Genomic DNA, 26,542 nt, shown 5'->3' with positions numbered 1-26,542 from the left:
CTACGTAACTACGTAACTACGTAACTACGTAACTATGTAACTCAAGAAGAATCTCTACTTTTAAAGGAGAAGGAAAGGTTAAAACTAAGTAAGCCTTATCAGAAAGGTCCATCTAAATATACCAGTAAACCCCCAAAGTAATGTTGCTCTGAGTCCCCTATCAAAAGAAACACTGCATTTCTTTCCTTCTATTGTGTACTCATGGGCTTCTGTATCAGACTTCCTGCCTTCAGCTTAAACCTCATTGCCCTGGGCGTGAGCATGCTCAGTTTGCTCCTCTTCCCCCGCCCCCTCCCTTCTCTACTGTAATCTGAGCCCAGAGCAGGGAGAGACTCAGGCAGGAAGTGATGTCACACCATGTTAATACTGCAGCTCCTATTCTAAACAAACCGAGAGTTTCTAGAGCTTTTTACTCAGGTATGGTAAAACATTCTACAGAATAAATATAGCATTCTAGCTTGCACTATTGCAGCTAATCTATTGGAAATAAAATGCCTCCGTAGCTTTCCTTCTCCTTTAAGTTCATATAAATCTGCTGTGCTGCTGTATATATTTTTGCAAGCCTGCATAAAAAAATCAGCTGAAAACACTCTGTGTGCTTTTATCACATGAAAATATCTCATGATAATAGTAACAGTAACATAGTATAATAAACAAACACGAGGAACCGCACAGTAGTGATTCAAGCGTCGGATTGCTTTCCATTAAATCCATCTAAAAGTAAAAAAAGAAAGTACATAGACAACTTAGAACCTGATGAGTCATCTACAGAAGAAGAAGCCTCTGAAGAAGAAGATGAAAATAGTGAAGACAGCCGTGGGTTCACAGTGATTGGTGCCATTGTGGGATGTGTGCAGCAATGAATACAGGAATAGAAAGCCTGTGTAGTTATGACGTCACAGAAATGTATCATCAGATACCAGATCACAGATAACAGTCAGTTCCAGAACGAATACATACATTTCAAACGGCAGGATTGGAATTATCTCATGTTCAACAGGACAATTACCAACCAACCGTGACGGGCTGATTACATGAGGTAATATTGCACCTAAGTATCTAGTATAGGTCAATCTAAAAACAACTGGACTATCTGAATGAAGACGTTTCACTCCTCATCCGAGCAGCTTCTTCAGTTCAACTGACTGGTGTGGGAAGTAAGCCACAAAATTCAAAGTTCATTAATAAAATAAACCACGATTCAAATTAAATTGAATTATACGGAAGAGCACTGGGGCCAGCAAAAAAAAAAAATTATGGTGAATTATGACTTTAAAAAGTCGAAATTATGACTTTTAATCTCATAATTATGACTTTTAAACTTATAATTATGACTTTAAAAAGTCAAAATTATGACTTTTAATCTCATAATTATGACTTTTAACTCATAATTATGACTTTAAAAAATCGAAATCATGACTTTAAATCTCATAATTATGACTTTTAAATCTCATAATTATGACTTTAAATCTCATAATTATGACTTTAAAAAGTTGAAATTATGTCTTTTAATCTCATAATTATGACTTTTAAATCTCATCATTATGACTTTAAATCTCATAATTATGACTTTTAAATCTCATAATTATGACTTTAAATCTCATAATTATGACTTTAAAAAGTTGAAATTATGTCTTTTAATCTCATAATTATGACTTTTAAATCTCATAATTATGACTTTTAAATCTCATCATTATGACTTTAAATCTCATAATTATGACTTTTAAATCTCATCATTATGACTTTAAATCTCATAATTATGACTTTAAAAAGTTGAAATTATGTCTTTTAATCTCATAATTATGACTTTTAAATCTCATCATTATGACTTTTAAATCTCATAATTATGACTTTTAAATCTCATCATTATGACTTTAAATCTCATAATTATGACTTTAAAAAGTTGAAATTATGTCTTTTAATCTCATAATTATGACTTTTAAATCTCATAATTATGACTTTTAAATCTCATCATTATGACTTTAAATTCATAATTATTGACTTTTAAATCTCCATCATTATGACTTTAAATCTCATAATTTATGACTTTAAAAAGTTGAAATTATGTCTTTTGAATCTCATAATTATGACTTTTAAATCTCATCATTATGACTTTTAAATCTCATAATTATGACTTTTAAATCTCATCATTATGACTTTAAATCTCATAATTATGACTTTTAAATCTCATCATTATGACTTTAAATCTCATAATTATGACTTTAAAAAGTTGAAATTATGTCTTTTAATCTCATAATTATGACTTTTAAATCTCATCATTATGACTTTTAAATCTCATAATTATGACTTTTAAATCTCATCATTATGACTTTAAATCTCATAATTATGACTTTTGCAGTCCTGCTTGCAGCTACGGATGCAGCTGAGCTTTCATCTACACAGGACATTACAGGCAGGGCATTTGGCTGCAAGCAGGACTGCAAAAGTCATAATTATGAGATTTAAAGTCATAATGATGAGATTTAAAAGTCATAATTATGAGATTTAAAAGTCATAATGATGAGATTTAAAAGTCATAATTATGAGATTAAAAGACATAATTTCAACTTTTTAAAGTCATAATTATGAGTTTAAAAGTCATAATTATGAGAATAAAAGTCATAATTTCGACTTTTTAAAGTCATAATTATGAGAATAAAAGTCATAATTTTGACTTTTTAAAGTCATAATTATGAGTTTAAAAGTCATAATTATGAGATTAAAAGTCATAATTTCGACTTTTTAAAGTCATAATTATGAGAATAAAAGTCATAATTATGAGATTTAAAGACATAATTATGAGTTTAAAAGTCATAATTATGAGATTTAAAGTCATAATTATGACTTTTAAAAGTCATAATTCACCATAATTATTTTTTTTTGCTGGCCCCAGTGCTCTTCCGTAGAATTACATGATTTCAATGAGTGTACATTATTAGTAAATATTGCTATTGAAAGCATTGTTTGTCCCTTGCTGTTCTCTGCACTGGTGGCTAAAACTGTTGGTACAATGTAATATATGACAGCTGGTTAACAGCCCTGTACTTGATGCTATGGAACTCGCACTTTAGCAATATTGTTTAAATAAATGTAACAACCATAACTTAAACAAATGCTGCTTTCAGTTTCAATTACTTGAATAGCACTGAAAATGTATAAGTAATGTGTAACTGAAAGTATTTTTGAAACCAAATTTTTTTAAGGTTCAATTTCCAAACATCAATTTTTTAAATAATATTTAAAAAAAAATAAATGTATAAAAACCATTGTTTATCAGCCGTGTCTGCTCTATACATATATTGTTTCATTCGAATGTATTGTTTTTTCTTCCCTGTATGTCACTACGTAAGCTTGCATACTGAGCTTTTATTGTTTGGATATACATTTTTTTCGGTTTTTCGGAGGAAACCAATTCTCTCATGTGTTGTTCAGGTGAATTTCAAGGAACATTTCCAGACCCCCAAGGAAATGATGTTGATTTCTTATTTCCGTCAGACTATTTTGCTGAGGATATGGCCTACGAGTCTGAATGGAAAAATAGGGGTTACTCTCCTGTGTGTTATTTAATTTCTTCTTTAACAGTTGTGCTATGTAAATTAAGACCATCTGAAAAGTAATGTTGACAGTTACTTGGAAAATTGTTATTTAATTTTATTTACAGCGATTTTTCTAAATCATATCTGTTATATTGTGCCCAAAATTGTCAACATATATAGTTAAAATCTGTGCAAATTATTTTGTCTGAAACAGTTCTTATTGAAAGACAAGATAATAAAAAAAAAATTTCTTTAGGAAATGTGTTTGTTTTATTTCAAATAACATGGTCAGAAATTTTTTTTCAACATTCCATAAATTACAGATACTAGATTTACTAGAAGTAGAAAACTTTTGAAATTCTAATTTGTAAAATGTCAATGTATAACATGTTTCTTTTTCTGCTTATTTACATACCTCCCAACTGTCCCTTTTTCTGAGGGACAGTCCCTCTTTTGACAGCTCAACCCGCAGTCCCTCATTTGTACTGGAAAGTCCCTCTTTTCTCTGCACTGAACAGCCAGAAAAAGAAACAAAGTTTCTCACTCATTGGCTTTTAGCAGAGAGCCCAGAACTAACAGGTGCAGATAAGATAAATTTTTTTGTAACAATTTTGAGACACAAAAACACAGTTTAGATAAGGAGAATTATTTTGAAACTTTCATAACCTGCCACATTTTTTAAAAATAAACATGGTAATTAGGGGGTGTGGCCACAGAAAGGGGCGTGCTTTAAAAATGTTGCTGTGGTAATTGCGAAAAAAAAACCCAATCCATTTACAGTCCTTTCTTAGAGCTGCTGTAAACCTTTTATGCTGCCATTTTTTGTAATGTACAAGTGAAGGAAATCTGTGTTTATCCGCTATGTGATTTCCACTTGTCCATAAGAATATCTTCATTTTGTTGACAAGTTTGTGCAGACCACCACAGGTGGTTTATTATTGGTGAAATCCAATTGGTAATGTCTTTGCAGTTTTTCTTTTTTGATGCTGCAATTAGTTTTTTTACGAATGCTTTTGCACAGTTGCCACACGTCGAATTGATGATCAACACCATCAAACTTGGTTTGCATAAGTTTTCTTGTTCCACTGTGTCTATCTGTCACCACAATTTTCACATCAAGTTTTTCTTCTTTAAAGGAGAAGGAAAGGTTAAAACTAAGTAAGCCTTATCAGAAAGGTCCATCTAAATATACCAGTAAACCCCCAAAGTAATGCTGCTCTGAGTCCTCTGTTAAAAGAAACACTGCATTTCTTTCCTTCTATAGTGTACTCATGGGCTTCTGTATCAGACTTCCTGCCTTGAGCTTAAACCTCATTGCCCTGGGCGTGAGCATGCTCAGTTTGCTCCTCTTCCCCACCCCCTCCCTTCTCTGCTGTAATCTGAGCCCAGAGCAGGGAGAGACTGAGGCAGGAAGTGATGTCACACCGCATTAATACTGCAGCTCCTATTCTAAACAAACAGAGAGTTTCTAGAGCTTTTTACTCAGGTATGGTAAAACATTCTACAGAATAAATATAGCATTCTAGCTTACACTATTGCAGCTAATCTATTGGCAATAAACTGCCCCCGTAGCTTTCCTTCTCATTTAAGACTTTCCAAACAAGAATTGAGGGACAGGGTTTCCATATCACAAGATTTTTCTGGGTTTTGCTGATTTATTTTGAAATTGACAATTTGTTTGACATTAGGTCCACCATCGAGTAGGTACAATACTTTGCGCAGTGACCTGGGCTATCAAACTGCCCGTCAGCAGCTAATACAACTGATTGACCTTCCAATTCTTTCTTGTTACTATCACGTTCTTTTTTTCATTGAATGTCAATAGGACATTCATTGAAAATGAAATGATTTTCGTATTTGTAGAAAGTTGTGTGGGAAAAAAATTGAATGTTCATCAAATGGAAAAATTCTTTCATCCTTTGGTAGGTGTATCCGACCAGGATAATACTGTTACCCAAAGCAACGTTTCCAATTGGTATTTCACCTGAAATAGGCTGAAAATTCCAGTGCAGAGAGTTATGTCCATTAAGACAAGAAAGTTAAATTTTTAACATACTTCTCTCATTAAACTTTTTTATTTTAATAATTGGAGCAGTACAGAGAGGATTCGACCTGTGCTGACAATGAACCAGATTTAACAGCACATCAAGCTGTTGTTCATAGACTATGAACTTTTGCTGCTTTATATACTCGTGATCCTCTGTAAATGTTGGTTCGTCCTGAGATCCTTTTGTTATATCTAAATCATCTGAGAACGTAGTATCTTTAGGATCTGCTACAGAAGGTGAAGTTTCTATTATGGACCTTTCTGCAGGACCCAAAACTGTTGATTTAGCAGACGAAATAAAAGGAATACAAACTGAGGGAAAATGTGCAATCGGTGATCCCAAATCGCTGGTCTGGTGTAATGTTGTTTGTTTCAGTAGGGTTTTTTATTTTTTTATGTGTTTTTATTAACCAGACCTCGTTTATATAAAGCAAAACTCAGATAAAAGGCTATTTAAATAAGTGAGGTCATTTATTAGACAAAGAATAACAAGACAAGAGTTTTGTTTAGGAAGTTGTCACAATCCCACCACAGTGTTGTACTAAAGTGTGACAGGAGAACTTCCCAAAGACTCTCCTCTTACAACAACCTTTTATTCCTTTTATTCCTTTTTACTGAGTATTTACCATAAGAGCAAAGGGCACAGGGAAATACCATACATGGTCAAATGTCGTCCTTCTATAGTAGAAGGCATGTCAGCTTACTATAGTAAATATTGCAATACCTGTTACATTCTAGGTGAGACAGGATGGGTGTTTGTAGTTCTGAAGTAACACTTGTGTATCTCACTGTTGTTTCACTTCTGTCTGCAGAGTCTTCACCTTTGCTCTTGATGTTATTGTATGATTATTACCTGAGACCCCTATCATTAGCCTTCCCTTCCCCCCTTATCTGCCTTAGGTCTGGCCTTTGTAACTACCAGGACGAGGGGTCTTGATCTTTCATTTATATTAATAGTCCTAAATACCAGCCATTACCCGTCATGGAATAGGGTGTTCTCATTATTCTATTGTCAATATCATTATTTTATTGTCACTGGAAGTCCCCAACGTTTCGTAATTTTCAAGAATCTTTCTTGATTCAGAGACCACTCCCCCGGTCTGAATGCATTCCTGCTTAGATCATCTGCCAACATGTTGTTCTCTCCCCTTATGTGCACTGCCATAATACTGGGCACATTGTTCTCTGCCCACTCCATGATCTTCCATATCTCCTTGCTCAGTAAGGGAGCTCTGGTCCCTCTTGCTTGTTTATATAAGCCACCGTGGTGGAATTGTCTGACATGATTTTCAGATGTCTTCCTCTCAGATGCCGTTCTAACGCCAAGATTGCATTGAAAACTGCCCTCATTTCCCTGAAGTTTGAGGATATAGTCCTTTCCATTGGACTCCAGACACCTTACGCTGTTAATTGGTTCAGATGGGCCCCCCATCCTGATTGGGAAGCATCTGTTGTCAGAATCAACCAATTCATTTGCTAGAAGGACAATCCCTGTGTAAGATTGTGATCTTGAAGCCACCACTGAAGCCGGTATCTTGTCTCTCTGCCGAGAAAAATCTTTTTCTCCAAGGAGGAAAGCTGGCGATCCCATCTGAGGAGAACCTCCGCTTGAAGAGGCCTCATGTGAAATTTCGCTGATGGTTCAGCATCTATAGTTGCTGTCATCAGACCTAGCACCCTCATCAATTCTCTGAGAGAAGAATGAGGTCTGGCAATGATCTGTTGCACTGATTGCTTGAGCCTGAGAACTTTCTCTGCTGGTAAATAAACTTTCATCTTGGATGAATTGATTTCCATCCCCAGGAAGTTTATCACCCTGGATGGAAGTAATGATGATTTCTCCCAGCTTATTATCCAACCTAGCTTTTGAAGAAAGGCAATCACTATGTCCAAATCTTTCCGAAGCAGTGACGCTGATATTGCTGTGACAAGCCAATCGTCCAGATAGGGGATTATTGTAATCCCTTCTTCTCTCAATACAGCTGCTATTGTTGCTACAATTTTGGTGAACACCCGGGGAGCCATTGTTAATACCGAAAGGCAGGACTCGGAATTGAAAATGATGAAGCTCTCCTCCCATGTACAGAGCTATTCGAAGGAATCTTCTGTGGTCCTTGAAAAATGGTACATGAAGGTAGGCGTCTTTGAGGTCTAAAGAAGCCATATAGTCTCCATGATCTAAGACCTTTATAGTCGATCTGATATTTTCCATAGGGAATGCCAACTTCCTGATGAACTGGTCTACAAACCTCAAATCTATTATTGTTCGGAAACTTCCATTTGGTTTTGGTACCAAAAAAACCCTTGAGTAGGTGCCTTGAAAATTTTGGGATGGAGGCACTGGCTCGAGAACCTTGGCGGAGAGGAATTCTGCTATCACCTTCTCTAAAGCTTTTTGTTTTATTGGCGATGTAATGGGGGTTATGAGAATTCTTTGTGGAGGAAAACAAAGAAATACTACTTTGTATCCTTGTATCAACCTTAGGATCCAAACATCTGAAATTCTTTCTTCCCATTCTTGATAAAAAGCCTTCAATCTTATTCCCACAGGAAGGCAACTTCTGGCATCAGAAGGATGTTTTCTTTTTCTGCCCTGCAGACTTATTCTCTCCTTTGTTGACTCTGTCTCTGAAGGGACGAAAAGAACTAACTTCTGTTTTCTTTCTATTCCTCTGTAAAGAATCTCTTCTCGGTGAGGAGCGTCTATTCCAAAAAAAATAGTTTTTCTTTCTTCTATTCAAGTTCTTTTGAGGCAAACGTTTACCTTTGGCTCCTGACAGTGACTATAGAAGTTTGTCTAGCTCTGACCCAAAAAGATGGCCTGGCTCAAAAGCCATAGCACAGAGGCTATTCTTTGAAGTGGCATCTGCTGGCCATGTTCTCAGCCATAGAGCCCGTCTGGCTGTAGTTGATAATGCCATAGCTTTGGCTGCTAATTTTATCCCTTCAGTAGAAGCATCACACAGAAAATCCACTGCTGTAGAAATTTTTGATAGTGATTCAAGTAATTCCTCTCTAGGAACTTTATTACTTTTGTCTTCATGGAGCTGTCTTTGCCAAAATCTCAAGGAGCGAGCTACACCTGAGGCTGCTAAAGCTGGCTTACAAGAAGCTGCTGTATAATAGAGTTTAAGCAAACTTTAAACTTTCCGATCCATAGGGTCTTTTAGACCAGACCCATCTTCCACTGGAATGACAGTTTTCTTTGATAGCCTTGCTACCGCAATATCCACTTTTGGTGGAGATTCCCAGTTCTCCAGCTCCTCTTCTTGGATAGGAAACAATAACTTATGTCTCTTTGTAATAGATGGAGCTCTCTCAGGATTTTTCCACTCTCTTTCTATAAGTTCCTTCATGACCAGATGAACAGGGAAAGATTTTGATCTTTTAGCTGAAGAAGAAGAAGACAGAGGATCTTTCTCATCAGCAATATCCATAGTAGCCTTTGCTTTCTTAATTCATTTTGCCGTATTCTCAGCAGAAAAAAAGAGCTAGTTCATCTTCCTCCTCTGATGGCGCTACTCAGCTAAGCACGCTCCTTTATGCGCGCACATCTCGACGTGCGTGCGTCTTGACTTTATAGTGAATAAAGTACTCCCTCTAGTAAAATATAAGGATATTATAAGTTACCGAGGAGTTTCATGACCATATAAAAGTACGAGGCCGAAGGCAGAGTGTTTTTATACAGGTCATGGAACTCCGAGGTAACTTCTAATATCCTCATATTTTGCAATTGGGGGCACTTTATTTATTATAATACACGTGTTTCAGTGAGTCATGTGACAGAAATGACATCAGAACTCACAGTTTATAACTGATGACATCAGAACTCACTGTTTATAAGGATATAATTTACAGGATATTCATGGCTTTTGTGTATTATATATATATATATATAGTGAATAAAGTACCCCCTCTTGTAAAATATAAGGATATTATAAGTTACTGTTTTTATACAGGTCATGGAACTCCGAGGTAACTTCTTATATCCTCATATTTTGCAACTGGGGGTACGTTATTTATTATAATACACAGATTTAAGTGAGTCATGTGACAGAAATGACATCAGAACTCACCGTTTATAAGGATATATTTTAGAGGATGTTCATGGCTTTTGTGTATTATATATATATAATCTACAGTCTGGTCATTTCCCTATGGGACCAGACTGTAAATGATATCCTTATAAACGGCGTGTTCTGACATCAGAACGCGCCGTTTATAAGCTTAAAGAGACAGCACTTGAGGCTGCTCCTCTCTCCTCTACCCATGTTTTTTGCCAGTTTAGCTTTCAAGCGCCACATTTACTTATCTCCCACAACCGAAATACGCTCCGCCTGCTCCTGTCCCTCCCATATATCAGCTTTTCTTTCGCTCACATCTCACTTCTCCTGCAGTCGCCTCCCTGGTGTCTCTCTGTCCTCCCAGGATTCCACTCGCTCCCCCTCCCATCCACTGTCCCATTCACAAGTCTCCCTCCCCCTCCCATCCACCATTTCAACTCTCGTTCCCATCCACCATCTGAAATCTCCCTCCCCCTCCCATCCACCATGTCAAGTTTACTGCCCCCTCCTTCCCTTGACACAGACCAGACTCCTGCAAAAGAATGTGAAGAAGCAAAAGTAATACAGGTAATAAAAGGGCTGCAGGGAAAGAAAGAAAATCAACAAGGAGGGACAACAGTACAAAAAAGTATCGCATTGTAAAAAGACAGGAACTTAAAACTAAACTCAGAAACTGTAGATTATAATGAATAATTAACCCCCTACTGTCATTTATACAGATATTATTAGCACCTCAGAGTTATGTGACCTCTATAACTCAGCCTGCAGCCTTGTGCCTTTATATGGTCACAGAACAACCCCTCAGTGACTTCTAATATCCTTATCATTTACAGTAGGGGGTACATTATCCCTTATAATACATGAGTGATACTCAGAGTTCCCTGTATAACTCAGCCTGCAGCCTTGTGTCTTTATATGGTCACAGAACAACCCCTCAGTGACTTCTAATATCCTTATCATTTACAGTAGGGGGTACATTATCCCTTATAATACATGAGTGATACTCAGAGTTCCCTGTATAACTCAGCCTGCAGCCTTGTGCCTTTATATGGTCACAGACCCCTCAGTGACTTCTAATATCCTAATCATTTACAGTAGGGGGTACATTATCCCTTATAATACATGAGAGATACTCAGAGTTCCCTGTATAACTCAGCCTGCAGCCTTGTGCCTTTATATGGTCACAGAACAACCCCTCAGTGACTTCTAATATCCTTATCATTTACAGTAGGGGGTACATTATCCCTTATAATACATGAGTGATACTCAGAGTTCCCTGTATAACTCAGCCTGCAGCCTTGTGCCTTTATATGGTCACAGAACAACCCCTCAGTGACTTCTAATATCCTTATCATTTACAGTAGGGGTACATTATCCCTTATAATACATGAGTGATACTCAGAGTTCCCTGTATAACTCAGCCTGCAGCCTTGTGCCTTTATATGGTCACAGAACAACCCCTCAGTGACTTCTAATATCCTTATCATTTACAGTAGGGGGTACATTATCCCTTATAATACATGAGTGATACTCAGAGTTCCCTGTATAACTCAGCCTGCAGCCTTGTGCCTTTATATGGCCACAGAACAACCCCTCAGTGACTTCTAATATCCTTATCATTTACAGTAGGGGGTACATTATCCCTTATAATACATGAGTGATACTCAGAGTTCCCTGTATAACTCAGCCTGCAGCCTTGTGCCTTTATATGGTCACAGAACAAGCCCTCAGTGACTTCTAATATCCTTATCATTTACAGTAGGGGGTACATTATCCCTTATAATACATGAGTGATACTCAGAGTTCCCTGTATAACTCAGCCTGCAGCCTTGTGCCTTTATATGGTCACAGAACAAGCCCTCAGTGACTTCTAATATCCTTATCATTTACAGTAGGGGGTACATTATCCCTTATAATACATGAGTGATACTCAGAGTTCCCTGTATAACTCAGCCTGCAGCCTTGTGCCTTTATATGGTCACAGAACAACCCCTCAGTGACTTCTAATATCCTTATCATTTACAGTAGGGGGTACATTATCCCTTATAATACATGAAGGATACTCAGAGTTCCCTGTATAACTCAGCCTGCAGCCTTGTGCCTTTATATGGTCACAGAACAACCCCTCAGTGACTTCTAATATCCTTATCATTTACAGTAGGGGGTACATTATCCCTTATAATACATGAGTGATACTGAGAGTTCCCTGTATAACTCAGCCTGCAGCCTTGTGCCTTTATATGGTCACAGACCCCTCAGTGACTTCTAATATCCTAATCATTTACAGTAGGGGGTACATTATCCCTTATAATACATGAGAGATACTCAGAGTTCCCTGTATAACTCAGCCTGCAGCCTTGTGCCTTTATATGGTCACAGAACAACCCCTCAGTGACTTCTAATATCCTTATCATTTACAGTAGGGGGTACATTATCCCTTATAATACATGAGTGATACTCAGAGTTCCCTGTATAACTCAGCCTGCAGCCTTGTGCCTTTATATGGTCACAGAACAACCCCTCAGTGACTTCTAATATCCTTATCATTTACAGTAGGGGTACATTATCCCTTATAATACATGAGTGATACTCAGAGTTCCCTGTATAACTCAGCCTGCAGCCTTGTGCCTTTATATGGTCACAGAACAACCCCTCAGTGACTTCTAATATCCTTATCATTTACAGTAGGGGGTACATTATCCCTTATAATACATGAGTGATACTCAGAGTTCCCTGTATAACTCAGCCTGCAGCCTTGTGCCTTTATATGGCCACAGAACAACCCCTCAGTGACTTCTAATATCCTTATCATTTACAGTAGGGGGTACATTATCCCTTATAATACATGAGTGATACTCAGAGTTCCCTGTATAACTCAGCCTGCAGCCTTGTGCCTTTATATGGTCACAGAACAAGCCCTCAGTGACTTCTAATATCCTTATCATTTACAGTAGGGGGTACATTATCCCTTATAATACATGAGTGATACTCAGAGTTCCCTGTATAACTCAGCCTGCAGCCTTGTGCCTTTATATGGTCACAGAACAAGCCCTCAGTGACTTCTAATATCCTTATCATTTACAGTAGGGGGTACATTATCCCTTATAATACATGAGTGATACTCAGAGTTCCCTGTATAACTCAGCCTGCAGCCTTGTGCCTTTATATGGTCACAGAACAAACCCTCAGTGACTTCTAATATCCTTATCATTTACAGTAGGGGGTACATTATCCCTTATAATACATGAGTGATACTCAGAGTTCCCTGTATAACTCAGCCTGCAGCCTTGTGCCTTTATATGGTCACAGAACAACCCCTCAGTGACTTCTAATATCCTTATCATTTACAGTAGGGGGTACATTATCCCTTATAATACATGAGTGATACTCAGAGTTCCCTGTATAACTCAGCCTGCAGCCTTGTGCCTTTATATGGTCACAGAACAAGCCCTCAGTGACTTCTAATATCCTATCATTTACAGTAGGGGGGTACATTATCCCTTATAATACATGAGTGATACTCAGAGTTCCCTGTATAACTCAGCCTGCAGCCTTGTGCCTTTATATGGTCACAGAACAACTCCTCAGTGACTTCTAATATCCTTATCATTTACAGTAGGGGGTACATTATCCACTATATAATCTATATAACACAATATAACATATATATATATAATTATATAACACAGTAACAAGTACAGGCAAGTTGTTGGTACAGTTACTGTAAAAAAAAATGACTGGTTCTCTCTCTCTCCTTGTGCAGAGATGAACTGAACTGACAAATAATGCACTTACTGTACTTATATATGTATATTCCCAGCACATGGGGGTCTGTTACTTTTAGTTTCAGCTGCTTTTTTCTACTTCCAGAAAGACAAACGTTTCCCAGAAGTGAAACCAGTAGGAAAGTGAAAGCGACTGGGAAAGACCAATGATCCACCCCCACCCACTGCTACTTCTCCCAATAAGGACATTATTTCTATGGGGAATTCTATATAAGCAGGACCTGAGCTCAACTGTATGATAAGGTCCCACAGCTCCTGATCCTCAGTCTCGTCACACTCCCCCCCAGCAGGTCAGTCTCCTCTTCTTCTCTTCTCCTTCTAACCTCACATTCCTGCTTTATCTCTGTAATATAATAGCTACTTATTATTATCAGCCTGGGGGTCTCTCCCTGTGTATCCACAGGGCACAACCCCTTTATTAATTATTGCTATTAAACCAGTGGATCTGGGGGTACAGTTGGCAGTAGGTTGGGTACATGGCAGGGAATATATGGGGGTATCTGTGCTATTAATCCAAAGGATCTGGGGGTACAGTTGGCTGCACGTTGGGTACATGGCAGGTAATTTATGGGGGTATCTATGCTATTAAACCAGTGGATCTGGGGTACAGTTGGCAGTAGGTTGGGTACATGACAGTGAATATATGGGGGTATCTGTGCTATTAATCCATCGGAACTGGGGGTACAGTTGGCTGCACGTTGGGTACATGGCAGTGAGTTTATGGGGGTATCTATGCTATTAAACCAGCGGATCTGGGGGTACAGTTGGCAGTAGCTTGGGTACATGACAGTGAATTTATGAGGGTATCTGTGCTATTAAGCCAATGGATCTGGGGGTACAGTTGGCAGTAGCTTGGGTACATGACAGTGAATTTATGAGGGTATCTGTGCTATTAAGCCAATGGATCTGGGGGTACAGTTGGTGGAACGTTGGCTACATGGCAGGGAATTTATGGGGGTATCTATGCTATTAAACCAGTGGATCTGGGGTACAGTTGTCAGTTGGTTGGGTACATGGCAGTGAATTTATGGGGGTATCTTTGCTATTAAACCAGTGGATCTAGGGTACAGTTGGCAGTAGGTTGGGTACATGGCAGTGAATTTATGGGGGTATCTTTGCTATTAAACCAGTGGATCTGGGGTACAGTTGGCAGTAGGTTGGGTACATGACAGTGAATATATGGGGGTATCTGTGCTATTAATCCATCGGAACTGGGGGTACAGTTGGCTGCACGTTGGGTACATGGCAGTGAGTTTATGGGGGTATCTATGCTATTAAACCAGCGGATCTGGGGGCACAGTTGACAGTAGCTTGGGTACATGACAGTGAATTTATGAGGGTATCTGTGCTATTAAGCCAATGGATCTGGGGGTACAGTTTGCTGAAAGTTGGCTACATGGCAGGGAATTTATGGGGGTATCTGTGCTATTAAACCAGTGGATCTGGGGGTACAGTTGGCAGTAGGTTGGGTACATGGCAGTGAATTATGGGGGTGTCACTGGGAGCATGTAAGTTCAGTTGCCAGGCAGATTTTCGTTTCGGAAAAATTTGTGCTACAAATGCAGAAATCAATGTGTGCAAAGACACAGTATCACGTTCACCAGCAGGGGCTCAGCAGTAACCCTACAAACACCTGAGCTCCAGAACAACCTCTCACAAAAGCTTAACACAGACTCCTAATGATTTCAGGCTGCAGCTATTTATGGCTTCCAGACACGTCTCCCCTATAAATATTCATTAAGAGAGGCTCCCCACCCCTTTAGGCAGTGGCTTCTCTGGGAACTCTAGGTAAGAGCTTCATGAGACTTTGTACATTCAATTGCACTATTCTATAGAAAAGTAACACTTTCTTGTGTAGTAACATGTAACAAACATGGCTTTCAATATACAATTGTTTCAGCACCATTTACATATACTGTCAGCACAGCTGAACTACAGGCTTCACACAATGTAGGTCTCAGTTTGTTATCCCAAAACTAGTTTATACCTAAACAAAGTATTTACATAAATGATACACATGCTATTTACACCGTTTAGTGGCCACCAAACTTAACACATTAACCCAAAAAACGAAATTGACCCTATCACAGGGGGTATCTGTCCTATTAAACCAGTGGATCTGGGGGTACAGTTGGCTGCACGTTGGGTACATGGCAGTGAATTATGGGGGTATCTGTCCTATTAAACCAGTGGATCTGGGGGTACAGTTGGCTGCACGTTGGGTACATGGCAGGGAATTAACAGCCATTAAGAGTTGTAGTTCAGTAAAGAAAAATCCTGAAATTTAAACTTGTAAAATGTCTTGCTGCAGTTTACAGACTTGACTTACCTGTATATTAAGGCAGTTGGTTATTTTATGAATGGATTGTTAAAATTAATATGAAAGAAACCAACTGAAGTCGCTATGCTCCACGCTTGCTGGTTCCTCTCTATGGAGACTTGAGTATAAGCCTGACTCTATATTCCCACTGTGTTTAGTGCAGCCCCTGGGACACTTTCAGCTTTGACGTATGTTTGTTTTGGCAGAACCAGCCTGGCACTGAGGTTCCCACCGCTGATCAGAGAGTCTCACTAACTGCCAACTATGAAACGGCAATTGTGCTCACAGGTGAGATTTCTGTCTGTTCCATATCAGCCTTGTGTTTCCCTCTGTACATGTTAAAAGGGCTCATAAGTGGGGGGCTTCTGCCTGAATGTCTTTAATATGAGTGTGCAGTGCCATGTTGGCTTTCATTAGTGCAGGTTGGTATTTAGTACCGACTGGGCCAGTGGGACCTCATTGGCCTCATGGCCCTGTTGACCCAGGCCCACTACCCCCACTGGGACATTAGTACTGCAAGGAAGAAGTGCGGTCCTGTGTGTGTGGGGGGCCATGGGGGACATGATGGAGCTGCAGCTGGCAACTGAGGTGGGGGCCCCCAGGTCGCAGACCCAGACAGCCCAGTCCAACACTGAGTGCTGAGTAGCATGTCTCATATCTTAATGGTGGACTTATGTTTGCACCCCCACCCCTTGCACCACTGGGCAACTTTATAAAATGCCAGGCTTGTGTGTGGGCACAAACGGGTCCCCCCAATTAACCATGTCTTGTGCTTGTGATTTATCAGGATGATGACAGCTCAGAGGAGGAGGAAGAAGACACCTTTGAACATGTGATATACAAGAATAAGAAAATGAGACTAATACTGGATGGAGATAAAGTAAAAAACACCATTGGACGAATTCGAAGTGAAGCTCAGGGGGGATGGGAAGTGACCAGAAGACCAAGCGTCCAACTAGCCGGCGTGTCTGTAGGTCTGTCCAGTACTGTTAATATGATTGACAAGTTTGATAGGCCGCTCAATTTTTCTGCTACTGGTCCCTATGTGGAGGCCGGTTACTATGAACACAGAGGGGAGAATTCCCCCGGGAAGCGGATCCCTAAGGCTGGAGCCATGGTTGGAGCTGGGCTGGGGAGGGTCAGTGCAGAATGTGGGGTGTGTGATTTTGAAGCCAAGGGCCCGAATGTCTCGGCTGGAGTGGAAGTCAGTGCTACTGGAGCAAGTGCAATGGCCAGAGCGGAGGTGGCTAGTGTTTCTGCCTCTGTGGGCCCTCTCAATGCCACCCTGGCCCTAGGGGTAGATACAGGGTTGGAGGTGGGAGAGGATGGGTTTGAGGTGCAGTTCTTAGGCACTGGCTTTAAAGTTGGACCGAGATCAAGTGTTTCTCTCCTTGGCTGTAAACTTGAATTTCCATAGAACAGGCCCCTTATAACAAATTCTGGGGGTCACTTATCAAAGGCAAAAATATCCCTCGTCATTGGCACAGTCACCCACATACAATATAGTTGGATTGGGGCAACTGGAGCTTCATAGAACTTTGACCTTGTGTAAAAAGGACAATCCTCTGCCTGAGACTGATGGACCTCTGCTCAGATAAGCCCATCTCTCACTGGTCCCCATGCCACCAGTACTTTACTTTATGGACTGCTATTGCTATAGATCATACATATCCTTTGTCTTTATAGTCACCAGGTGCTTTAATTCTTCTTTTCCAGCCCAAAGCATTATGGGATGCCCTAAAGCCTTTACCGGGGGGTCACCCTATATTCTCTGCCCAAGTTACCAGTTTTATTTTGTTCAGTTGGCTCCTGTGGCCCCAAAACACTGTATTGTTATTGCCATGTGTGTTACACAACAATTGTGTTTTTGCTTCAATAGACAATGAGCCGTGGGCTGCGAGTTGTGACGCACTTGTAGGGAGGAACCTGATCAGGAACAGGAATGTGTGGGAGAGATAAAGAGGCTCAGGGAGGATCCCTCTGATTACTATGAGGCCCCCCATTCTATATTCAATGCTAACTGACTGTATTTGCTTCTTATACATGTAACCCTAATGTCTGTATTAACCAATGGCTGTTTCCTACTATAATGTGATTATTATATAATTAGTATAACTGTGTATTAATATTGTAATGAACCTCAGGAGCCTCTGAGATACTCTCCTCACATATAAACTCAATAAAATATTCCTCTTTCACTTTAATATTTCTCTCCCTCCTTATTAGAAATTAAAGGAGAAGTAAATCCTGCTAGAAATGTATATTATATACTGTACTTACTGTACCAGCCCAGTGCTACCTGCCCTGACCCATTGCCTGCTTTGACTATGACTCTGTTTAAATCTTGTCTGTGCCCCATTTTGGATCAAACTGTACCAGGTTCAGGTTCTCCCTGTTGGTCTTCAGTAGAAAATTCTAGGGCCCATCAGGGAAGACCAGTCTTGGCAGGGATCACCTAAGGGTGCAACTCCAGAGCAGTCACAGAAGGTGACAATAGGACCTGACATAGAATGTTGGGGGGCTCAATACATGGGAGAGACTGTCTTCTCTCTACAGTTGATCAGTCTATTATATTTGCACTCTTTAATAACAATAATAATAATATCATCAAGTTGTGGGCAGTGTATTAGTATTAGTAAAACTCAAACTCTTGTATATAAACTGCACCAGCCCAGGGGGATTCCCAGTGCCACATGGATAAAAAAGTAAACTCAGCCCTGGGTATTAAGTAACTGATTTAATCACTGGGGGGGGGGGCTGAAATAAAGGCGACACATGCAGATAGGGAACATTTATTGTTATTGTCTCAGTCCTAAGCAGCAAATCTTCTATCCAGTAGCACAAGCCTTTCATGTCCCACCGCACCAATGGGCTGAGTATGAGACTAATGATCCTCGGCCACTTACACTCACCCCATAACATAGAATAACATAGAATGTCACATGGAGGGGCTCAGTGAAGGTGTGTAAGTGTCTGATTGGCTCACTCAGCTCATAAAGGGACAGACGTCCGGCCTCATAGTCCAATGAGATCCTGATTCTCCTGCAGGAAGAGACGTGGGGTAAAACATTGAGTTTCTACATGTGTTTCACTGCATAGTTATATCTATATGTGCCCAGACAGCAGGACATGTAATTATTGCCAAACATAGACTCCCCCTCCCCTCTTTATACTGGGATAGGCCACACCCACTCTCCAGCACCCATATTTCCTGACACCCATATCCCAGTAATGTCACCCTGAGATAAAACTTGCAAAGACTGAAATGTCTCTGGGGTTTGTGGGTGACACTGGTCTGTACCTTCATAGACTGGACCTGTCCCCTGATCACACCACAATCAACCTGATGTCTCTAAACAGGGCAGTGACTCTCTCTGTCTCACCGGCTGCTTTTTCTGCCACTTCTCTCCTGCAGTCTCTGCGCTCCTCTCTCTCTCTCTCTGGCCTCAGTTTCTCTTTCTTCTTCTCAGAGGCCTCACTCATCAGCTCCACCCTGTGGCCCCTTTGCTCTCCGGCCAGACTCACTGATAGGGGCCCCATCCTCCCAATTCAGTCCTGGCAGAAGTTATGGCCAAACGGCAGGGTTACAGGTTCTGTATAAATGTCCCAACAGACGGAGCAGATCAGCTCTCCCCTCAGTTCAGCAGCCGCCATTGCTGGAAGCAGGTAAAAATTTTAATATTTGAATGTTCTTTGTACAGGAGGGCTGTGTTCACACAATTCATACAAACAATTAAAAGAGACTCTCTGCTCTCCCCCATTATCAATATATATAAGACTTTGAGACACTGATATGTGAATTAAACTGCTAGCATTTAGGCATCTGAGTGATACACTGGTTATTGGAAAGGCAGGAGGGAGTACCTAAGTGCCCCCTCACCTACCCCTCATGAATATATTGCTTATTAAATGCAGACAATGCTGTATTCATGGGGTCTGCTATAGGTCTCTTCAAAACACAGCACTGAGACCTATGGCAATTCAACGGACGTGAAAGACAGAGTTCAAAATGCCAAAACATGGCCAATTTTTTTTGCCCATTTTAGGATATAAATCGGGTACAAAGCCTTACTCATTGGTAATGCAAATGGTGCATATTGTTTCTTCCCATCTCATACGACTAAAGGCCAGCTCTTGTACATATGGTTTCCTCCCTGTATTTATGTACAACTGGATTCAGGATAACATGGGGAGAGGGACACCCCAACACAGAGACATTGATAGGAAGCCAAACTCCTGGGTACAAACACATATTGTATCTCCCCCCACTTTATATATGGGAAGTCTAATGGCCACACGACTCTTATGGCCCTAGATTCATTCAAGACTTGGGATAGCCGTATTGCACCAAATCCTAAAGAAAAAAGTGCCAAAGTGACAAACATGAGTTAAAATAAAATCCTGACTGTGTGCAGCCTAGGCCTATCATCCAGATTTAAGGCATTCCCAGATATATGCAATAGCCATCAGGCTGCCATATAGGAGCATAGTGCTGCATTAAGCCCCTTGGCCAGTGGATCAGTGCCTTACTTTCTGAGTGGTGACAGAACCCTACTGATAACAACTGATACTACACTTGATATTAGCCAAAAGAACAAACACATTTTTCTTAAAAGCACAGCCAATTAAACAGCCCATGTTAACCCCCTCCTGACCACTCCCAGTAGTGTTTTTTTCTGTCCTTTCCAGGTAGGAAAGTAAAGGGACTTATGGTCCGAAGAGCCAGACAGGTTGCTGTCTGAAGGCCCTATGAGGAACCACCTGAGGGTGGGTTGCTCAGGGGGTTCAGTCCCTTAGGCATACCTGGCAAGGTTGAAGCGGTCCCTGTATCTCCTGATAGAGTTGATTCGCTGCATGTTTTCACCTGCTTGCCAGACACAGAGCTTTCTCACAATGCATTGCACTGGTGGGTTGTTGCTGGATGATGACAACATCAGCACAGGAGCAATCTGACTACAAGCATTCTGAATGAGAAAAACCAGGTTGGTGAGTAATGGAGGTTTCTTTATAGCCTTATGGAGGAAGGGGTTGCTGACAAGTATATAAGCCCCACTAATCAAATAAAACATTTTCAAAATGAAAAAAAAATAAATAAAAAAAATAAGCCCCACTGAAGCTCTCATTGATGGCTACTGGTCTGCTGCAGTTACTGTGGTCTGTGCTGCCAGGCTGCTTGTGTTGTGTGAGGCTGCATAAGATACATAATGGTAGCCTTTTTCCAGCCTGTTCACATTAGTCAGACATTAAGTACTTACTTATGTAAAGTTACATATTGTCACCCTTGTTTTTTTCTAGATGACTGATACACCTAGATTGGGGTAAAGGAAGAGAAAGTCAAAGCTCAAAGCTCAATGTGAACAACCTTTGCCGGAGAATTATAAACGTTCAAAGTGTGAAGGATGTTTAAATACTCGTACAAAAGAGCCTGTTGCAAATCAAGAATTTATTTCCTGGTTTAAAAAATTCCTTTCTGACACAATGACAGAAATAAGATCTTCAACAGCAGAGGCTTCTGTGGCCACTATTGAAAGTGTACAGTCATCAGCTACTGATTCAGAATCTAGTAAATCAGATGATCTAAGTTCTTCCTCATCCTCAACCAATAACAGTAAAAAAGATGAACTTTTTCTTTTTCCACTCGATAAGGTCTCAAAGTTGATAAAGGAAGTTAAAACAGTAGTTGGTCAAAAAGACACAGTTGCTTCTACATCTGGGGATAGTCAACAACTTCCTTTTTTCGGGGAGACGAAGGCTGTTGTATTTCCAATGCATGATTCAGTCAAACAATTATTAGAATAAGAATGGCAAAGTCCGGGGAAAAAAACAGATTTTTCTAAAAGATTTTAAACTCATTTTTTCTTTTGATTCGGAAGATATAGGAACATGGGAAGATCCTCCAAAAGTAGATGTTCCGGTTGCTCGTCTGTCAAAGAGAACAACAATTCCTGTAGAAGAATCAGGAATAAAAGATCAGATGGACAGAAGGGCTGAGTGCTCTCTTCGAAGGGCTTATGTGACAGGATCTAACACTTGTAAACCTGCTATTGCAGCCATTTCTTGAGATCGTTAAAGTTCTGTCTTAACTCTCTTGAAGAGGAAATAGATGCAGGAACATCAAGAGATGATATTCTGGATATGTTATATCCCATTAAGATCGCATCAGATTTTATGTGTGATATGGCCGTCGATGTATTAAAGATGGGAGCAAGAACCATGGCGATTTCTACAGCAAGCAGAAGAGCTCTTTGGTTGAAAGCATGGGCAGCAGATTCTGCAACAAAGAACAGCCTTATATCCATGCCCTTTGATCCTGGTAGACTTTTTGGCAGTCCGTTGGATAAATTGTTGGAGAACTTGGAGTCAGGAAAAGGTAAAAATTTACCACAAGACAGACCCCAAAGTCAGAAGAAACTTTTTTCGTTCCTCATAAAGAAAATCTCCACCTAGGTCATCTTCTTTCAGAAGACCCTTCAGAGATGGAGACAGGGGGAGAGACACTGGATTCAGAAATAAGTTCTTCAGATCCAGGAATATGGCAAAAGACCCATCCCAAAAGAAATATAACATTCAAGGGAAAGGGTCAAGTTTCTGATGCCAGAGGTCAAGAAGAAGTGGGCAGGAGAATCGCTTATTTTCTTCCAGTTTTGGAAAATACCACATCAGATCTGTGGGTACTGTCAATAATAAGAGATTGGCTATCAACATTCTATCAACATTCTTCAAGAAAAGGATGTCATGATCTCAATAGATCTAAAAGATGCATATCTCCATATTCCTGTTAATCCATCCAGCAAGAAATATATTTGAATTTCAGTATAAGTAAAGTTAGTTCAACATCATCTTCAGTTCAAAGTACTTCTCTTTGGAATCACTTCGGCCCCAAGAGTCTTCACAAAAGTGGTGGTTGTATTGGCGGCCGCTCTCAGAAGACAAGGCGTCTACCTAGTTCCGTATCTCGACGATTGGCTTGTAAAAGCAGCGAACTTCTTCTTCATCGGGATCTGACCATGAAGTTGTTGAAGGAACACGGTTGGATTATATACAACAAAAAATCAAACTTGCAACCAACCACCTTGACAAAGTTATTTGGTCTTTTAATAGATACTGTCAGAATGAAAGTGTTTCTCCCAGCAGACAAAGTAGAGTCACTTTATACATCGATACAGAAACAAACATTCCCATATAGTCTCCTTTCGGAAAGCAATGAGAGTTCTGGGGCTGATTATGGCATCGATAGAAGCCATTCCTTGGGCAAAGGCACATATATGTGTCCTTTTGCAAGAGATTCTTCAGAAATGGGATTGGTCAATATTCTCATTGGGCAAAACCTTCAGGGTGTTGGTCTATTTGAAGAAGGAACTAAATTGGAGGTGCAACACAAAAAATTTATCCCAGGAAAAATCCTTCAGGAATCCGATATTCATTTCAATGACGACAGATGCATCTGCTTTAGGATGGGGTGCTCATGTGGCAGACCAAATGATACAAGAGAGGTGGTCACCATGGGAGAAAACTCGCTCATCCAATTTCAAGGAATTGAAAGCAGTCAGGTTAGCTCTGATGAGGTTCAGCAGACAGCTCAAGAACCAACATGTATTGATCCACTCAGACAACTGAGTAACGGTGTCTTATCTCAACAGACAAGGGGAACCAGGATACCTCTGTTAATGAGGGAGTGCCAGAAAATCATGAATTGGGCAGAATTAAATCTTCAGTCCATCAAGGCAGTCCATATAAAAGGAGTGGACAATGTGTTAGCGGATTCTCTAAGCATAGTGTCCATGAATCAGGGAGATTGGGAACTCAACAACCAAGTGTTTCATCAGATAGTGAAGAAATGGGGATGTCCTCAAATAGACTTGATGGCATCAAAAAAGAACAGGAAACTCCCCCTATTTATCTCATTGAGAAATTCGGACAGTCCAACATGTGTGGATGCGATGTTGATTCCTTGGTCGTTCAAGCTGGCATACATATTTCCCCCATTGCCTATGATCTAGAGAGTCCTACAGAAGATCAAACAAGACCGGGCGTCATTAGTTATGATCACTCCTTTTTGGCCCAGGAGAATCTGGTTCTCGGATCTGTTATTCCTGTCCAAGGGAGAATTCTAGAGAATTCCATGAAGGGAGGATCTTCTCTTGCAGGCACAGATAAAACATCCAGATCCTTCCAGGTGGAATTTAACAGCATGGAGGCTGAGAGGGAATTATTGATGGATCAAGGTCTTTCTCCAGAAGTGATAAATACATTAATTCTTTCCAGGAAACCATCCATAACTCAGGTGTACAGAAAGGTCTGGAGAGTTTTTTCCTTGTGGTGCTCTGAGAAAAAAAAATTCTATCAAAACCTGTCCTATGTCAGGAATTCTTGTTTTTGCAAGATAGTTTTTCGAAAGGTTTGAAACCCAATACGCTTAAAGTTCAGGTTTCAGCACTAAAGAAATTTGGCATTAGACCCTCTAGTCAAGCGTTTTTTGAAAGTAGTCTCTAAGATTAGGCCAAGAGTTCATTCGATAGTACCCCCCGTGGGATCTAAATCTGGTCTTATCCTGTTTATCTAAAAATCCATTTGAGCCTTTACAGTCAGCATCCTTGAAGCATTTATCCTAGAAAATGGAATTCCTTGTAGCTATTACATCCGCAAGAAGGATTGGGGAACTACAAGCTTTAGCAGCAGTTCCTCCCTATACTATATTCTTTCAGGAAAAAGTTGTGTTAAGAACTCTACCATATTTCACTCCAAAAGTGGTTTCTTTGTCGAACATAAATGCTCAGATAATTTTATCGGCCTGTTGTCAACAACCGGAAAATGATGTACAGAAGAGGCTTAGTCCTTTAGACGTACACAGATGTCTGTCAGAGCCTTCGGCAGCAGAATATTAGAAGCAGCAGTGCAATCATAATTAATGTTCCCTCCTGTAATAGCTTGCTAAATCCCAAGTGTGTGTGCTGCCTGGAGGATGATAAGAAAACTGAAAATGTGTCTTACCTGAAATTTTCAATGACTTTGGAAAGTTTTTGGACTCACTTTTGCCTGAAAGCTAGAAGAAGACACTTTATCCCTGATCTCCCAGCCAAAAGGACCACAGGAGGCAATTGTCTTCAGACTGTCCAAAGTGATTCATTCTGGAAGCACAAAGCCTTAAGCTTCCAAGCTACCAGCTCTTTGGCCAGATGATCGCGCTTCATAATCCGCTCCATCAGGAGACTCTGCAACTCCTCTCTTTCAAGAACAGAGAAAATAGAATAGACACTACACTGCATTTTAGTCCAAATGAGGAACAGGGATGTGTTTAGGGTGGGAGGCTGAAACTGAACTGTAAGAACTACCTAGTACCATCTATAAATTGATAAGTCTAAGAAATAATCTCCAAAAAAGTTAAAGAAAAGTTGACAGTATAAGAGCAGCAAACGAAGGTGGGAGTATAGCCGAGTTATTCTAGTGATATGCAGTGACTACGAGAAAAGGAGTCATGCAAAGTCCTTACCAGAAATCCCTTTTAGATATTTCAGTTGAGTCTGTTTCAGTTCATAGATCCCTCCAATATAATATTGCATAAAATATATCATATCATTTATAAGTTGAGATTCCTGTAACCCCAGTGTTTCACTATTTGCCTAACATTCATAAAGAAACTAAACCCCCATAGGTAGTTATAGTTGGAATAGTGTCACGGCCGGCACCCAATACCAGAACAAGTGCCAAGCACCCTGGTCTCGGCTCGGCTTCACCAGTAGTGTGACCACCGTTGGGCTTCGGGAGGAGCCCTCAGCTTACTTGGGTGCCACCTGGACTTAACGAGGGGTGCAAGGCGAGATGTTCTGGCTGGCAAAGGGGCACGGCTGTTAGCAGAGTCTTTTGGGCCGAAGGTCACGGTACAAAAGGAGCAGGCAAGAGAATCGTCAGACAGGCTGGGTCGAGGCAGGCAGATATCAAGAATCGTCAGGCAGGCAAGGGTCAAACCGGGTTGTCAATCAAGGGGTTAAGCAGGAAGAGTTATCGTAGGCAGGCAAGGGTCAGGATACAGAATGCAGAATAGTCAGGAACAGGCTGGGTCAAACACGGGTAATCAAACAGACAAGATACGGAACAGATGCACAAGGCTCAGGAAACCACTAGAAACAAGTTCTATCACGGGCACTGGCTGGAGGTCAAAATGGGCCTTAAATACAATAAATTTTCGCTCCAAAACGTGCGCCAATGCGCGCTGGCGTAATCACGCCAGCGCACCTGTACCTGTGCCCTAGAAATTAAGATGGCGATGGATCCGGCGCCAAGGAACCACGCGGCGGGCGTCCCCGCCGATGGCGCGGCAATATTGTTACAAATAGGCTCTTAAGGTGAACCCTACATGAGTTCATTGACTTCTGTACATCCACTGTATCTACAGTATCTATATACAATGTATTTTTGGATGCTATCACACATTCATTTTTTATTATTATTTAAATATTTATAAAACAAATTTTTATTTATTTTACATTTCATTCTCTATTTTAGCTTGTCTGATTGCTTGTGTGCAGTTGACTTCTCTACCCCTAGGGCCCCACACTTCCTGCTGTTCTTGGTCATTTCTTTAGTGCAGAACTTTATTTATGGCTTTACAACAACATAATTCCATCTGCCAAATAATACAGAGCTATAGACCCAGGACAGTAACAATTGCAGAGAAGGTCTGTCTTGCAGGGACAATAGCTGGCATAGGTCTCCATATATTTAGTATGGAATTGCACAGTGGGACCCAGAAAGCTTTTTGGGTGTGGAAAAAAAAAACAGATTCTTCTTTG

At 40.3% G+C, this 26,542-nt stretch overlaps 1 protein-coding gene across 3 annotated transcripts; it reads left to right on the top strand.

Annotated features, from left to right (window-relative positions):
- Positions 1-935: 935 nt before the first annotated feature.
- Positions 936-17,956, top strand: LOC108704231. 3 transcript variants are annotated; one of them, XM_041579159.1, is made up of 4 exons: positions 936-1,039; positions 13,518-13,722; positions 15,959-16,040; positions 16,540-17,956. In XM_041579159.1, exons 3-4 carry the CDS (start codon positions 16,017-16,019, stop codon positions 17,167-17,169), a joined length of 654 nt encoding a protein of 217 aa, XP_041435093.1. In that variant the 5' UTR covers positions 936-1,039; positions 13,518-13,722; positions 15,959-16,016; the 3' UTR covers positions 17,170-17,956. The 3 variants fall into 3 exon arrangements, with proteins under 3 accessions (XP_041435093.1, XP_041435092.1, XP_018096180.1); XM_041579158.1 differs by lacking the exon at positions 936-1,039 and adding an exon at positions 10,114-10,214; XM_018240691.2 differs by lacking the exons at positions 936-1,039; positions 13,518-13,722 and adding an exon at positions 14,757-15,220.
- Positions 17,957-26,542: the final 8,586 nt, after the last annotated feature.

Source organism: Xenopus laevis, chromosome 9_10S (genome assembly GCF_017654675.1).
Source record: "Xenopus laevis strain J_2021 chromosome 9_10S, Xenopus_laevis_v10.1, whole genome shotgun sequence".
Taxonomy (NCBI): Eukaryota; Metazoa; Chordata; class Amphibia; order Anura; family Pipidae; genus Xenopus; species Xenopus laevis.
The sequence above is the reverse complement of the archived record's forward strand: the minus strand, read 5'-3'. Positions and strand labels throughout refer to the sequence as shown.

Excerpts from the sequence above, each read along its gene's own strand:
- LOC108704231 (XM_041579159.1), top strand. The coding sequence starts at position 16,017 with ATGAAACGGCAATTGTGCTCACAG. Across the intron at positions 16,041-16,539 it reads AACGGCAATTGTGCTCACAG|GATGATGACAGCTCAGAGGA; the intron begins GTGAGATTTCTG and ends GTGATTTATCAG.